The sequence below is a fragment of the Stegodyphus dumicola genome, chromosome 2 (genome assembly GCF_044657685.1).
Source record: "Stegodyphus dumicola isolate Sdum_Otavi_A_Nest chromosome 2, ASM4465768v1".
NCBI classification, from domain to species: Eukaryota; Metazoa; Arthropoda; class Arachnida; order Araneae; family Eresidae; genus Stegodyphus; species Stegodyphus dumicola.
The window spans coordinates 100,619,553-100,637,558 of NC_140769.1; the positions used below are offsets into that span (position 1 = coordinate 100,619,553).

Sequence of the window (18,006 nt, forward strand, 5' to 3'; positions counted from 1 at the left end):
TGCAAACATCTCTGATCTCTTTCTGAAAAACATTAGTATCTCTTCTGCAAATATAACTTCTATAATTTTATCTTTAATTTTAGAGTATCATAAAAGCATTCTAATGAAAAACATTAGTGCTTTTTCCTGCAAATATAACTTCTACCATTCAATCTTTAATTTTACAGTACTATAAATAAAAGCTTTCGAATGTTATTACAGAAAAGACATTTAGTAAATGATGAACAGAATTTAATTTTGTAAAAATGCGAACACTTTAAAACGGACAAATAAGTCAATGTCTCTGCTAGGGGCCATGCATACTATAATCAATGCAGGGGTGTTAATTCTTTAAAATCAGTTAAAACTGTTTTTGAAAATGTGGCTTTTATGTAGAAAGAGCCTCAGAGGAATTGAAAACAGCTGAAGTTTCAGATATCAGAAATGGAAGTTATGAAGATTCAGTTTTAGAATACATGTCAATTCACAACATTATTGAAACAAAGTATATATGGTGACTATGAAAGCCTTAAAAGAACTGCAAAATCTAACAGCAAAAGTGATGCAGGAAAAATGTGCCATCACCAATCGAATCTAGAAAAGCCCAGTGAAATCTAAGAAAAATTCTTGAATCAAAAGGTACTAACAAAAAAAAAAACTATTAGAAGTTTCACGAAATTGAGATACAACTAAAAAATTGTTGTTGAACACTATGTAACAAAAAGAGACAGATTTGTAAAATTAAATAAGATAAAATTTCTTCAAAAGCTTTGAGATCTTATATTACGCCTGAATGGACTTTTTTTTTATTAAATATTGTGTTCTTCACACTTAAACCACATAAAATTCAATTCAACAGCAGTATCACAAAATATTTAAAAACAGCACATCTTTAGAATTTCCGATACAGTCTCACGTACTGGAGATAAAAATTCTCCCCCCCATACACTGTTGCAATTGTTTGATTTAAAATTCACATTTGTTAATCAAAAATTCATTAAAGTTTTACAGAATATGAAATGGATAATAAAAGAAATTCGAACTTCCAGGTGCCCATATTCAGGTGAAGGAGGTCACTCAATATCTGATGTCTCTAAGTACTGTCGTTTTTTCACAATGCAAGAAACATAAATACATTCCTGCAGAATTTTCATTATTTAATTTCTTTAAATATAATACAAAATAATAATATTTGGTGGCAACAATTTGAAAAGTGATTCGTCATTCATAGTGAAATGCCACAATATGACGTTTTGAGACTAATAGCCCTTCTGGGCAAATTAATTTCAAAACTACATGAATGGTTTAATTTTAGTACTAATTTTTAATTATTATTTTAGGATTAATGAATGAAAAAAATTATTATTTTACTTGAAATGTTTAAAAATGATATCATAGTTCACAATGCATAAATTGGTGTCTATAAAACTCTAACGCAAACACATTTGGAATAAAGTGTTTTAGTAAGTGGGGGTACTGTATACAATGTTTCCTTTTCTTGGCACAAACAATCTTTATTTTCTGTTTATTCAGTACATTTTCCCAGTAAAATACTTTCTGCTGAATACTGATAGCTTGTCTTCCGTTCGAACACAAGCTACTGGGTTAGCTGCATGGTTCACTTTCGTGGTTTTCGATATGTGTTACATGAATACATACCAGTTTCCATTAGACAGTCTTCTATGAAGCCATTTCTCCCTTTAGGCAGATAGTCCTCATGTGTTTTGCCATATTCAAATAACCAAACCATCTTTCTGACTTCATGGATGCAGTTTGCTGTTAATGTCACTGTCATCAATGTTAAATATTAAACTATTTACACCTCTTTTCAAAAATAATGGTGAATACAATGCTTTCTCCATAACCTCTTGTACATAGTCTATTTCAGCGATTCTCAACTGGTGATACACAAGAGAAACAAAGTATTTTTAGCTATTAAATTCAAGAATCTCATAAAAAGAAAGAACAATTAATAGAAATTTCCTGTGAGTGAACTCTAACTGAAGATTTAAAATAATAACACACTTGTTGACTTTTGGCTGAACAGAAAAAAATAATTTAAATGCATTTCAAATAAAGCTTTTACATTTTTATTACCATTTTGCACAACCTATTTACATGAACAAGGATTTTCTTCCATGTTATATTTGAAAAATAAATACAGAATAAAATTAAAAGTGGATTCTAATTTACATTTAAAACTAAGCGAAATAAGACCACACATAAACAAATTGATCTCTCTTAAACAGGCCCAGATTTTACAGCAAATTTTAGAATTAAAAGTATTATAAACTTAAATTTTGATAATTAAAATGGTAATCAATTTTTAATCTAATACTTTTTATGTGTGCATATTTAATATAAATAGCCAATAGGTTGTGCAAATGGTAAAATATGTTTTTTAATATTTCTAGTCATAAACTGAAAAATAATAATTGTAAAATGTAGTGATGGTACTAAAGTTTTTCAATTTTTTTTAGGTGGTATGCGTTAAGTCAAAAGGTTGAGAGCCGCTGATCTATTTTATTATTGTTTAAATGTTCCCTTTTCCCCCTGGTGTGTTATTAACAGTCTATTAATTTCCTATCAAATTTGTTTCTAGATAAAAGTAAATTTTTTATTCCTGAAATAAAAATTTCTCTTTGCTTCGCTGTGCTACCTGTTAAAAGTGCATATTACATTCTCCAAATTTGAGAATGCAGTATTTAATGTACAAAGTTCAGTACACTTCCATTTCATTGAGAGTATCACAATACATGTCAAATATTCCAAATTATTGGGAAATGCACATGAATTTCATGACATTAAATATTATTTTAATATTTTCATTTATTTAAACTAAAATAATAATGCAATAGCTGAAACATTTTCAACCACTTCATAAATTTTAATAAATTTGTTCTTGAATATATAAAACTATTAAACCTATGATTTTGTTTTATTGGTAATGAAAGCTGCATTTTAATAGCTATTTTAATTATATGAGTGTGTTTCAAAAACAATTCTAAAGTTTATTTAATCACATGAATGCCTTTTGTGCATTTTTTTAATATTATCTTTGAAAACTATTTAAATTTAGTGAACGATTCATGCAACAAAAGTCAGCTTGCATTAGTATTACAGTCAAGAGTCACTAATCTGGGCTCGTCGGGACTTCGGTGATTCCGGATTATAGATCATCAGTTTAATTCTGGTAAGATGGCATGCAGAAATTATAAAATTAAAAATATGAAACCATAATTTATGAAATAAAGAACAATTATGATCTAAAGGGTATCAAAATTTACAAAAAAAAAAAAAAAAAAAAAAAAAAAAAAAAAAAAAAAAAGCTTAATATTTATTTGTTTACTTTATTAAACATTTCTTTCAATGTAAGTTGTTTAAGTTGCTTCGTTTTATGTGATAATGCTTTCTCTTTAATTCTATACACAGACATAATTTCTTGAGTTCCGCTGTTCAAGTCCTATAATTGCTGTGTCGAGAATACCGACTAATTTGTCAATAAAAATTTTTTCGTTTTCAATAACCTCTGTGTTACTTTCTTCACTATCGGAAGCAAATTATAATGACGAGGAATTTGATTTAAATCATATCAAAGACGGAATACATCGAGATGAAATACTACATTTAGTAAGGAATTATAAGCCAAATAAAATAAAAACATCTGAAATGAAGATAAGGATAGCAGATTCTTCCTTATTTAATTCCTTTAAAAATAATAGAGGGTGATAATATTTGGCAGCAACAATTTGAAGAGCAATACAGCCTTTTAAAGGAATTGATTGCAAAATCTTGTTTCTAGACTAATAGCCCATTTGGGCTAAAAAAAATTACTTTGATATCAAAATTTACTCAACATATGTTCAATGTTTCTGTGAGCAACAGAGAATAATTAATGTTTAAATGGGAAAGAAATTATTTCAAATACCTTGCAAGTTCTTTTTGCAGATCGACCATACACTGTTGGCACTGGTTGTAATAAGCTGCCTGAGCTTCAACAAAATCATTAAGACAGCGCAAGTGATTTGCCTATAAGTATAAAATCTCATGAATAATACTAATTCTAAGGAAACCATTTAAAAATATTTTGAATATATGAAACTATGATGCTTCTAAATAACATGCTTTAAAATTTGAAGCAGAATAATATTTTTTATAATTAGTTTAAGCTTTGGACCTAACCTTATAATTTCTTTTTATCATCATAAATGCAAATTAAAAATAACATGGTATGAAAAAGTAATTTTCTCTTCAATTCACTTCATTAGAACAATATAAATTTAATGTCATATAAAACTGATTATCATTAAGTGTGACTAAGCTCAGTGTTTAGACCTTGTTTCATAACTTTTCCTACGTATTACAAATGTAAATCAAAATATACACATAACAACCAACTAACTAAGCCTTCAACTCACTTTATCATATCAATATGAATTTAATGGCATACAAAACTCATCATACTCTACTCAGAGTTTAGTTCTACACTTTTTAGTATTTTATAAACATTATCATGTAATTTAAAAGTTACACCATAATTACCAAATGATATTTCCTTTAATTCACTGTCCTAAAACAAAATGAATTTCTCATCACACACATTTCTTTTTAAAAACTTTGTATTGTAACTTACATGAGCACTACTAATCCCTTCAAGTAAGAGCCTAGTGATCTCTGCTTGCCTATCAAATTCAGCCTGAGAAATTCTGAGTTCTGTTTCAGCCTAAAAATCAACCACGACAAAATTTAATAACCAAATCATATTAGAATAATAAATATAAAAAAAGATTTATATAATATAATAAAAAGAAATATAAAAAAATATAGTTAAAAACTATATTTTATTGTTTATGTAGGTAAGATGATTGCATTCACCTGCTCCCACTAATTTGTCAATGTGTGAAGAACTCCAGAGATGATACTGTACAGACATAGTAGAATTTCAAGTTTAAGTGGGATTATTAGCGTCTGTAATAGGTCTTATATGTTTTTAGGCACTGGAATAAATTTACCCCTTAATTTTAAAATATTCATCATCTTCCCCTATATTAACATCTTCACAAGATAATTTAAAGGTAAAAAGCTGTAAATAATCAGATTCAGTCCTTTTATAAAATTATCTCATTTCCATAAAATAATCTCCTAACTTAAGCCATCTTAATAAACATTTAAAAAGTTCAAGACCATTAGCTATTACACTGAAAAGAAACAGCTAATGTGAAGAGATAGATCCGAGCACCATTTGAAGCAGAATGATTAACAATGATATATATATAAAGAATTAATAATTTTCTTCTCTCTTCAAATTCAGAATTTTATAATAGTTAAGCATAATTATAATAGTATTAGCAAATCCATTTACTAGCTATAATTAGTACTGTAGCCAATCTCTTAACAATAAACTGTTGGACTAACTGTGACAACAAGGCTGCCCTCTGGTGAGTAGCCAGAGAAGTACTTCAGTAAACGCCAAGGCTCCCACTTGATAGGTTGTACCAGACTGTTGCTCTGTAGTTTTTCTTAAAGTTAAATGTAATGTCTGTGTGTAACTTAAACCTGTTAATAAATATTTGTTACACTATACCGGACTCTTCTATGACCCTATCTAAAATGACCCCTTTACAAAGTGACACCCAACGTTAATATTTAGCTTTAAGAATTTTCCTTGGCTTTTGCTAATTTTCTTTTTCAGAAACAGTCCTTGCAGCCACACCCGCTGGATCTAACTCCTAAAACTTTAGGAAAGGAGATACCTCGCCCGTCAGGTATGAGTTTTTTTTTTTTTGCGTGTTCCACTCTGATGGTCTATCAGCAACAAATAGTTGTTGTTAATGATATTATTTGTTTTGCATTTAAACACTAATGTTCTATAATGTGTTAACCCTTAATGTTGAAAACATGCAAATACTTAAATATGAAAACGTAAAAATACTTTACTGTGTTCTTAAAATATATATGTATATCTTTTATGAATATTGTATCATTTTGAAGTGATTAAGAAATCCTTTCATTTTGTTTACACCTGAGTGCTCTAGAACTGCATAATCATAATATTCAGTTTTGTTTCGAAATAGTAAATGTGGTAAAACATGAAAAGGTATAATATATTCAAAGCAAGGCAATTTAAGAGTAAACTTCTGTATTAGAAATTGTTGTAATAATATGCTGAATGTATTCAATCTTATAAACGTAGCTTCAATTTGAGCTCAACTTGACGAACCAGTGACATGTTTGTTACCCTGTTGCCTCCATAACGGTTTTATTTATTGATATTATACTTTTCAGATGTGCGTAATTCTTTTAGTTTCATAAGTGTATTGCTATCTATGAATGTTTTATTCTGTCTTTTGAGAATAGAAGTAATTAACTGAAAAGGGTTTTATTGATGTTATTTAAACTGTGCTATTTCTAAGACCTGTAAAATGTTTTATTTTAAGTAAGAGAGTTTTTTTTTTTAATATATATTATTTTGACACTGTGTTACTTTTGATATAACGAACTTTAGTATAGTGCTATTCTATGGTACAATTACTAAAAGTCATTTCTGGGTAAGGTGCCCTCATTACAACCTTCTAGTCAGTGCCACAATAAAGTTTTTTTTTTTCATCGAAGAATTTAAGTAAAACACGTCATCATGTTGTTTTTTGCTAAAGGACGTAAATAAGATATGTGTGTTCTAGCAAAAGAACTTGGGGGTAAATGTTACGGAACAAATGACAACAGTTGATATTAAGGATGCCATTTTAACGAGTAAGGGATATAATGAAAAGTTCACTAAAGATCTATATTTTAGCATTATTGTGGAAAGAAAAGAAATAGAGGAATGTGAATTTAACGAAAGAAAAAACAGCGTGAGGAACGCGAATATAACGAAAGGAAAGAGATAGAAGTTGCAAGCACGAGCTTGAGAAACTGAAAATACAAGTAGCTAGTTCAGGTGCTAGTCATGATTCCATACCTGCTTTGAAACTCACTGACACGGATATTCCTAAGTTACAATTACAAACTTTAATTCCTCACTTTAATCCAAAAAGTGATGATATGAGCCTTTTTCTCACTCTATGTGAAAGGCAACTAACAATTTTGAACATACCTTAAGGGAAATGGGTAGTGTATCTCTTAGTTTGTTACCTAATAACGTTGCAAAATTGATTGCAAAGGAATCTGCTGGTGATGCACAAGATTATGACAACATTAAACAAATTCTCTTAAAGAATTTAAAATTGAGTGCTGAAAAGTTTCGACAGTTATTTTCGCAACATCGCAAAAGTCCGGAGAGTACATGGCGAGATTTTTACTTCGACTTAAGAAATTTCTTTGATGGCTGGATTGGCGAATTAAAAGTCAATACTTTTGAGAAGTTAAAGGATTTGATGATATCAGACCAAATTAAAAGACGGTCCCCTTCTGAGTATAGAGAACATTTTGTGGATCATTGGTCCAAGTCGACTGATCCGCTTCAACTGGCTGATAAATTAGATTTATATGAAGAAACTAAAAACATCAGGAGTAGAAATGTCAATAATAACACTCCAATGCCGTCTCAATGTAGTGGTCCTAAAAATTATAAAAATAACCCTCAACTTGTTAAAAACTCAGCGACAAGGAATTCTGGCATGAGAGAAGATCGACCAACTGTTAGTTGTTATGGTTGTGGAAAATCAGGCGTCATTAAGGCTAAGTGTCCAACCTGCTCTCCTTCTTTAAGTAAAGAATCAGCTGACTTCAAAGCAATAAACATACAGTGTCTGTAGAGACACCTCATACGACTCTTTTAAGAGTAAAAAATCAACGGATTTACGGAAATTGTCTGTGTTGATAGTGGCGCTACTCACACTATAGCGGGAGAAACATTATATAATCTCTTGAAAGAACAAGTATCAGAATTTAAGAAAACTACTATGAAGGTCACTCTTGCGGACGGTATTCAAAGGAATGAAGAGGTCCACATGACCCAGGTAGACATTCACATTGAAGGAAGATCATTCCGCATAACTTTATTTGTGCTTCCGTCAGCAAAGGGTAACAGGACACTTTTAGGATCGGATTTTCTTAGAAGCACTGGAATTGTTTTAGATCTACGAAATCATTGGTGGTTTTACCACAATAATATGCAATAAAAGTTCAAGTTTATTGATGATGATTCTAAACCGAATGTACATCGGAAGTTGACACTGTATTGTTAAGAGAATGTGAAGGACAACATCTATCGGCTCATCAAAGATCACAATTAAATGAACTATTGAGTCAATACTCAACTATCTTCCAACCAGCGGGAGAAGGAACACCTTTCATAGAACATCGAATTAAAACTGGAAACCATCCTCCAGTAGCTCTACCACCATACAGAATGAACCCTGCTAAGAAACAAATCTTAAAGGAAGAAATTGACAAGCTCTTATCCAAAGGAATAATTGAAGAAAGCGAATCCCCTTATGCATCCCCAGTTGTTTTAATACCGAAACCTAATGGAACAGTATGCCTCTGCATAGATTACTGGAAATTGAACGCGATTACAGTTCCAGATTCCTCCTGTTACATGAGGCACAACCTACTCCTTTCATGTCGACCCTTGATCTCCATGCAGGTTATCACCAAGTGAAGGTTCATACTGATGATCAAGACAAGACAGCATTTGTGTGTCCCTTCGGAACATATTGTTTCTTACGAATGCCCTTTGGTCTTCGGAATGCCCCAGCAACATTCCAGAGATTGATAGACCATTTTCGCAATGGACTTGAGAACATCCTAACCCTCACCTGTCTGGACGACATAATTGTCTTGTCAGAATTATTCGAGAAACACCTTTCCGATCTCAAAGCTCTTTTCGAACGGCTTTTGCTCTTCAAACTGCACACAAACAGAGAGAAATGCCACTTCGCTTCTTCTCATGTGAAATATTTGGGATTTTGGATCACACAAAAAGGAATCGAAGTTGATCCAGAAAAAGTTTCCTCTATCCTGAGAATTCCACCTCAAAAAAACGTCAAGGAACTCCAATCCTTCCTTCGAACGTGTTCTTGGTTTAGACGATATATACAAAACTTCGTGGAAATATCACGACCTCTTAGTGATTTGACGAAGAAGAAAGTCCAATTGGAATGGGGTTTCGAATAGCAAAAAGCGTTTGAAATTCTAAAAAACTGTCTCATAACACTTCCTGTGTTGAAGCAAGCAAATGGAACTCAACCGTATATTCCTTCAAACAGAAGCAAGCAATTATGCTCTTGGAGCCGTTTTACTTTAAGGGAAAGGGTCTAAAGAGCACCCTATCGAATATGCCAGCTGACTGCTTTCTCCGGCTGAGCGAAACAATTCAACGACTGAAAGAGAAGCCCTCGCTGTAGTCTGGGCTCTGAAACAATTCCGTGGTTATGTCGAAGGATCAGATGTAACTATAGCATCAGATTATCAACCTTTAAAATGGCTTTTGAACCTCAAGTCTCCAACCAGAAGATGGGCGCTTAAAATTCAGTCTTTTAACCTGAAAGTACAATACATTCCTGGAAAGGCAAACGTCATTGCTGACATGCTGTCCCGTCTAAGCGCCAAACATGAAGTTTCACCTTATGAGATTTCAAATATATCTATGGTGGACATGCCCACAAGAAGTCCAAAAGACATGCTGAATCTCAACTTAAAGATAAAAACTTAAAAAAGATTATAGAAAATTTCGAATCCACTCAGAGAACTGAAGAATGTGCCAACTGGACTGAACGGGGATTCTTAATGAATCAAGGTGTTCTCTACCGATATGTCCCTGACTCTGATTCAGAAGAGGCCCAGTTAGTAATTCCAGCTGCCGAGCGTGAATCAATCATGTGAAAGCACCATGATGACCCAATGGCTGGACATTATGGAGAGGAAGGAACATTCCAATGAATTGCCAGACGCTATTATTGGACTGGTATGAAAAAGTACATATCCGACTATGTGAAACGCTGTCCTGAATGCAACCGCTACAAGGCTACCAACCAAAAGCCAGCTGGACTGCTAAGAACTCTTGTCTATTCTTAACGTTTTGAGATCATATCTATTGATTTCTTTGGACCACTGCCAAAAACTGACACTGGAAAACAATGGATCTTCACTGTCGAAGACTGTGCTACACGATGAATTGAATTATTTCCTCTTGCTCAAGCTACAGCACGCGACTGCGCTATAACCCTCATCAAAGAAGTATTCATGCGGCATGATATACCACGAAGAATCATCAGCGATAACGGCACCCAGTTTATCAGTGCAGTCTTGCTGCACATTAAATATCAATCAAAACTTGATACCAGTTTACTTTCCTCAGTCAAATCCTGTCAAACGAAAAAATAGAGATTTAAAACCTCATCTTGCAATCCTAGTAGGAGATGTGCATGACAACTGGCATTCCAAACTTCCAGTTATTCGCTTCGCTATGAATATGGCCGTCTGTGACATTACAGGCCATACACCAGCATTCCTAATGTTTGGAAAAGAGCTGAGGACTGTCAACGACGTTGTTCGCGATTTCAAAGCTGTGGTTGAAAATGATAACTTTGTTCCTGAAATCACCCCTTATCTTAAACAATTAGCAACTATTACAAAGGACATACGAGAGCGTATCGAAATAAAGCAAGATCAATGTAAAAAGCAATATGATAAAGGAAGGCGACAAGTGTTTTATTCACCAGGTGATAAGGTATGGGTCAATTTACATCCCGTTAGCAATGCAAAAAACAAAAAGACTTCAAACTTCATACCAAAGCATGACGGTCCATACCTGGTAATGACACAGAAATCACCTACTTCCTATGTTATTTCAAGCCTTCATAAACCATCAGAACCCTTAGGAACGTACCATACATTTGCACTAACACCTTTCAAAGACTCGGCCACTTCTCCCATTCTTCCGCTCAGGAAGAGAGGTAGACCGCCAAAAGTTACTTCTCATTTCCGAAATAATCAAGAACTAGTGTTTCTGGACGGTGCTCCAAAGAGAGGTCTCCTTGCCCAGGAAACAAAATAAAACAAAACAAAACAAAAAACTGAGACTAGAGACAATGTTACAAGAGCTCCCAAATCCTCCAGTTCTGTCTCCTTGCCGGGACGTCGGCGAAGCCAGAGGGGGAGTTTGTAACCAATCCCTTAACATAAACTGTTGGACTAACTGTGACAACAAGGCTGCCCTCTGGCGAGTAGCCAGAGAAGCACTTCAGTAAAAGCCAAGGCTCCCACTTGATAGGTTGTACCAGACTGTTGCTCTGTAATTTTTCTTAAAGTTAAATGTAATGTCCGTGTGTAACTTAAACCTGTTAATAAATATTTGTTACACTATACCGGACTCTTCTATGATCTTATCTAAAACAATCCCTTTACAGTACTAGTACTAATCATAACTAGCAAATGGTTAAAATGCTTAACTAAAGTTAGTTAAGCATTTTAACACTTTGCATTTGTTCTATTTGATTTTCTCTGCAACATGATACAGCATTTTCTATTCACTAAAAAAAAAAAAAAAAAAAAAAAAAAAAAAAAAGTATACATAATAAATCACAAAACTAAAAAAGCATTATATTCAACTCTAGATTGCTTTAGGCAAATAGTATAACTATATTAATTCTATATGCAATAGTTTTTTGTGGTTACTTTGCTATTCAATATAATTCTCAATAATTTTCAGTTCTAATTAAAATATATCTATCTATTAATGCAGCCAATAAATACACTACTTTCCAAAAGTTAAGCAACATATCGGCTAAAAAGAGTTCAAAATTCTTGAAATTTGGATATGTTACATATAAAAGCAAGCTGCATTGAGTAACATTATGCGAAAGAGTGGTGCTGCCATTACTTTTTGTAAATATGATACAGCTTAAAACCAGCCATTCAGATGAGAATCACTATTCAACGAATTATATGGTATATTAAACAAGTTTGGGATACCCAAAGTGTAAAAATGAGTTCAAGGTTCTATTTGCTGGAAAAAATGTGTTATACAGACGTAGGCTAATTTGAAACAGGTCAATGCCAGCCTGACATCTCAATATGTCAATCTAAATGTTGACGATTCCATTGTAAATTGGTTATGTAACCAGTTTCTAATTACTGGTTACTTAGTGCATGTCACAATAGGATAGCAACTCCATTTCAGCTTAGATTCACATTTAATTTATTTCTGCTATAAGGAAGGACAGTATGCAGAAGACTGCATGAAAGAGATCTGTATGCTAGGTAACCAGCATTGTGCATCATGCTTCTTGCCACCAGACAGAGAGTTCGAATTGGGCATGTAATCATTAAACTGGACTGAAAATTAGTGGATATCTGCTCTACTTGTTGATGAGTCAATGTTTGCTTTACAGACTGATTCTCGACATGGTTACATATGGAGAGAATCAAACACCTGATATCTTACATAACATATGGGTAGGGGATATCTATGCAAGAGACAGTGTTCTTATATGAGGTGGAGTATATTTAGGTAGATGCATAGACCTGTATGTGAAGCCACATGGAATTCTCAATGCTCAGAGGTACAGGCACAACATTTGGATCCTATTGTTTGCCTGTATGCAGCTCCAATTGCTGATACCTTCATTTTGCAAGCAGATAATGCTCACTCTCACACTGCTCACTAAATTTTAAAAAACAAACTATAGTCAAAATAGAATGGCCTGCTTGCTCTCTCAATCATAATCCCATAAAGCATGTGTGCGATACTCTCAGGAGGTTTGTTGCGGGCCTCCAACCTCCTCCCCAAGCTCAAAATACACTTAGAATTGCTTTACATGATCAATGATCATTGCTTGCTACCTATGCAGGTCATTGATAACATCATCAGCAACATGAGACATTGCTGTTCAAGGTTATTACATTGATCCCTCGTTTTTCGCAGTTAATGGAGACCAGAACCTTCTATGAAAGCTGAAAAACCGCGAAGTAGGATTTGCCCCTAGGAATTTCCGTGTATGCGGGTACAAGAATGTTTTAAATATGTAAACAGTATTTACACTTTACACATCTAAGATAAAAATTACAACAGTATACGTATTTACTTAAACATGTCAGTGCTAATTAAAAAGGTTAATTACAAAACCTTAGACAGTAATAAATATTAATCAACATTGCTTTCTGAAAGGGGCAAAGAGTCTTGTGTTGGTGATGGAGGAGAGGCTCCTCTGCTGGACGCGTTGACGGTACAGCCTGAGGCTTTACCTAGGAGAGAAACATGGTGATGGGTAGTTGTTGTCTTTGTTTTTTCTTTTCCTTCAAAATTCCCCTGTACAAGGACATAACCCCATCAACGCAATTGCTGAACTCGACAGCTTGAACCATATTGTCGTCAATGGCTTGGGCAAATTATCGCATTGCTCTTGCCATGTTGCACAATTGTTGCAGATTCTCCAGGGTAAGGACACACTTTTCAGTTTCTTCTTCGTTTTCTTCCTCACTTACAGACTTTGTCATCTCAAGGAGGTCTTCATAGGTCAGTGGGTCCAAGTGGCAATCGATAAGGGCGCTGATGTCTTCTTTTGTCATGTCGACAAATCCTTCATTCCTTATGATGCAAGCCAGCCTCGCTGCCTTCTCCACCGCTGAGTGATAAACTTCTTCAGGAGTGAAGCCTGGATAGTTGTGCACCACGTTCGGCCATAATTTCTTCCAGCTAGAATTTATGGTCTCACTCTTCATGCCCTTTAATGCTCGTTGAATATTAGACAAACATGAGGCAATGTTGCAACAGCCCCAGTATGCTTTCAAAGTAAATTCGTCATTGGCATCGTCAACTGCCGAGATGATGCCCTCCATCGTGGAGCGAGTATAGAGTGTCTTAAGGCACGAATGACACCTTGATCCATCGGCTAAATTACAGATGTAGTATTCGAGGGCAGAAACTCTACCTGCACACCGTCATATTGCAGATCCGTTGCATAGCTTCCTGCACAGTCCATCTGGAGGACATTAAAGGGAAGGCCCTTTTCAGCCAGATACAGCTTCACCTGGAGAATGAAGCAATGGAGGAACAATTCAAGAGTCAGAGCTTTTATTAACCAGGCCTTGGAGTTTTGCTCCAGAACACGGCCAACAGAGCCATATTTTTGTTTTTTATGCCCGTGGAATTTTGGTTTTATAAATAAGGCCTGGCTTAAGCATAAAACCTGCAGCATTGCCAGCCATGATGACAGTCACACGTTCTTTGTGAGACTTGAAGCATGGCCTCTTCACTTCGTCCTTGTTTGCACTTATGATCTTTTTTCTTATTCTTATTATTTACATTTAACAACATCAATAAGTGAAATTTTGCTTACCTTTCTTAATGAATATCCACAGTAACGCTTGGAATTCCTTTTCAATATTATCACACAGAAGCTTTATTTACAGCTATGTACAAGAATTGTATGCTTACATTAGAACATTCATCATGTTTTTTTGGTTGCCATTACATCTATCTGAAAAGTCCGCAATGCAGTAAGAAAAATATAACAAGCTAAAAGTAAAAAACGCTCGTGGCCAGCTACATAAACTGTAACATCCTCCCCCTCGATGAAATCTTGGTTCATCAAAGGATTGGATTCTGAAGTTATCTTAAACACTAAATGTTTTTAATGTTCTACAAGTTTAAATGTTCATAGATGCAGTGTTCGCAATTTAAGTTCATTGTATTCAGGTCAAAGAGTTCAAATCATTTCTAATGGGTACAATAACTGCACAGGACAACGAAGATGAGTTCCATTAGCTAAACGGACAGTGCAAGCCCTTATTTTCCCATCTCGTCCTGGATGACACTCCTGTACAACTCCCATCTTCCATAATAATCTTGGTAATTTTTCTTCATGTACTAGAACTAAGAGTCTTTCAAAAGATATGTTACAGCATTACCTCTCTGAATTTGTTTTAAGTTTCTAATTTCAAGTAAGTATTCTCTTTTCCATCTTTTACAAAACTCTTCTAATATCCTTAGCTGGTATTTATATCGCCTTGTTAAATTTTCTTTAGTTGAATCAGGTTCAAGAATTTTGCCAGATGGTAAGGATGTCAGTCTTCGTCCAACTAGAAAATGAGCTGGCGTCAGCGGTTCTGGTTCTCCAACTTCACTATAAACATACGTCAGTGGACGCGAATTAAAACTGTTTCCAGCTCTTCAAATTTAAGTGAAGCCTTCATGAGTATTTTCTTCAAACATGACTTGATAGATCTAACAAGCCTTTCCCAGAAACTGCCCCACCAAGATGCCTTTTCCACATTGAATTTCCACTCAATACCTTTATTACCAAAATAATTTTGAACTTCTGTGTCCTTGATGGTATTCCATAGTTTTTGTAAATCCTTGTCTGCTCTTTTGAAGGTTTTTGCATTGTCTGAATATATTATTCGATATACTCCTCTTCTTGAAATAAATCTTCTAAAGGACAGAAGAAAATTATTTGCTGTTTGGCTAGACGCAAGTTCCAGATGCACTGCTCTGGTTACAGCGCATGTATACAGGGCAATATAAGCTTTCCCAGTTTCATCCTTTGTACTCATAGGAACAGCAAAATCAAGTCCTACAACTTCGAAGGGATTTGCCTCTGTTATTCTTTCAATTGGTAAAGGAGCGATATCCTGACTTAATGGCTTAGCTTTAAATCTGTAGCAAATCACACACTTGTTAATATTACTCTTTACACGCTATCGACCCTTAAGTACCCAAAATTTTCCCCCAATTTGAGTTAAAGTTTCAGCTACACCAGCGTGTGCTTGCATTTCGTGACAATCTTTAATGATATGATCTGTGAAATGAGACTTCTCAGGTAGTATTGCTGGGTATGTTTGATTATAGCTTAACCCAGCATTTTGAAGCCTTCCTCCTACTCTGAGTATTCCATTTGAGTCTACAAATGGATTTAATGTAAATATTTTCAAACTATGTATGCTTTGTTTCACCTTTAATTTCCTTATTTCTTCTCTAAAATTTTCGTCTTGTTTTCTTGATCCAGAAATTCTCTGCTTCATTCATCTCTTCAGCCTTAACAGGTCCAATTCTTAGTTTTGGGTTTTTCACATTATTGATTAAATCTGAAAACATATGATGTTATTCTGTATACTTTCTTTATGTCACTGATGTTCTCGATAGGAATGCTAGGTTCGCTGTTTTCAACAATACAGTGTGCTGTTAAGATTTCTTGCTTCTTTCCTTTTCGTTTCTCAGAATTTGTTATTTTATCATCTTCATTAAAATTTCTCGAAGATCTGTGCCAAACCTTGTTATCTTTGATAAGCCAAGGTGGGCCATACCACCACAGTTCATTTTTTGAAAGGGTTTCTACCTTCCGTCCTCTCGTCAATACGTCCGAAGGATTCTCATGGCTGGGACAATAATTCCACCAATCTGGATCAGTTTTCTCTTGGATTTCTAGACACCTATTTCGTACAAATGGTTTCCATTTTGTCGGATCAGCCTTGACCCAATGTAGTACAATTTCTGAATTTGTCCACATATAAATCTTCATTTCTATGTTTTTCAACGAATGTCGGATGTATGTGATGAGTCGAGCTCCTATGACTGCTCCTAAAAGCTCCAGTCGAGGTAACGTAACCCTTTTTATGGGAGCAACTCTTGCTTTGTATATAACAAATGATGTTTTATTTAACTCATTTTCATTGTATCTCAAATATACAACGGCACCATATCCCTCTTGGCTACTATCTGTAAAACAGTGCAATTGAATATTCGAAAGATTTCCTTTTGACAGATTGTTGAAATAATGTCTTGGAATTTCAAACTTTTTTAATTTAGGAATTTCATTATACCAGGTTTTAAATCGTTTCTGCAATTCCTGATCAAGTGGTGCATCCCATTGGTAACCTCTTTGCCAACATTCTTGCATCATCATTTTAGCAGCCACAAACAAAGGGAGATATGAAACCGATAGGATCGTATAGTTCGCCTGCAACTTGAAGAATCTTCCGTTTTGTTATTTCCTCAGCCGGATCCTTGAGTAATTCATCTTTGATTCGAAATTTCAGTTTATCTGCTTCATGATTCCAAATATATCCTAACAAAGTGCTATTCATTCCGTCTCCATTAAACTTTGTATTTTCAGCTGCATTCCAAATCGCATGTAATTGGGCGTTATTGCTCCTCCACTTTCTCATATTGGAACTAGCAAGCATCATAATCCGTTTCACATCTTCATAAATTTCTGCAGCTTCTTCTTCATCATCTGTACCATGAATCAAATCATCTACGTAAAAATTTTCTTCAAGAAGCTGACAGATCTTCGAATATTATGCTTTCAACTTTCTTGCATGATGCTTCATAGTTGCTGCTAGTAAAAAGGGGCTACAGGCTGCTCCGAATTTTACACGCGTCATTCTTAAAATCGTCGGTTGCTCCTTTTCCTTTGAAGTCCAAAGAAATTTTACCGCATTTCTGTTGTCAGGCTTCAACAGAATTTGTAGAAAAGCAGCTTCGATATCTGCAGCAAATGCTATTTTGTGTTGACGAAATTTAATTAGCAAATCTAATAATTCAGGGTTTAAATTTGGTCCTGAATGTAGGCAATCATTTAAAGGTAGACTGTCATAAATATGCGAGAAAGCATCAAATACGTCCCTTAATTTCGTAGAATCGTGATCTTCTCTGATTACACAATGGTGTGGCAAATAATAAATGTTTTCTTCAGAATTCTTCGGAGCCTTTTCAGCTATTCCTTTATTTAGATAATCTTCAATTACCCTTGAATACTTGTCATAAATTTCAGGATTTTTCTTAAACCTTCTAAGTAAACTGCTCCATCTGTTTAAGGCGATGCTATTATTACTACCCACTTTGTTCATATTGTCCTTCCAAGGTAATGAAACTTCATAACAATTGGTTTTATATTCAATAGTTTCTTCTAATCTCCGCCTAACTTCAGTGTCATTTTCATTTGTTGAATAGTCATGTATTCCAATTGCATCTAAATCCCATTGCCTTTTTAGAGCTGCACTAATTTCCAAATCATGTGCGTGTGAAATATTCTCAACAACATTCATTACCGTAATTCCGGAATGAAGTGTAGAAACATTGCT

General features: G+C 34.3%; 1 protein-coding gene across 4 annotated transcripts in view; it reads right to left on the minus strand.

The window, feature by feature from the left end:
• Nucleotides 1-18,006, minus strand: part of EndoB (SH3 domain containing GRB2 like, endophilin-B) — a 94,028-nt gene that overhangs the window by 20,243 nt on the left and 55,779 nt on the right. For all 4 annotated transcript variants that reach the window (XM_085810956.1, XM_085810958.1, XM_085810957.1 and 1 more), the window contains 2 exons: nt 4,613-4,702; nt 3,908-4,008 (listed from right to left, as the gene is read on the minus strand). In XM_085810956.1, the coding sequence (XP_085667082.1) occupies nt 3,908-4,008; nt 4,613-4,702 (191 nt within the window). The remainder of the gene's footprint in view (nt 1-3,907; nt 4,009-4,612; nt 4,703-18,006) is intronic.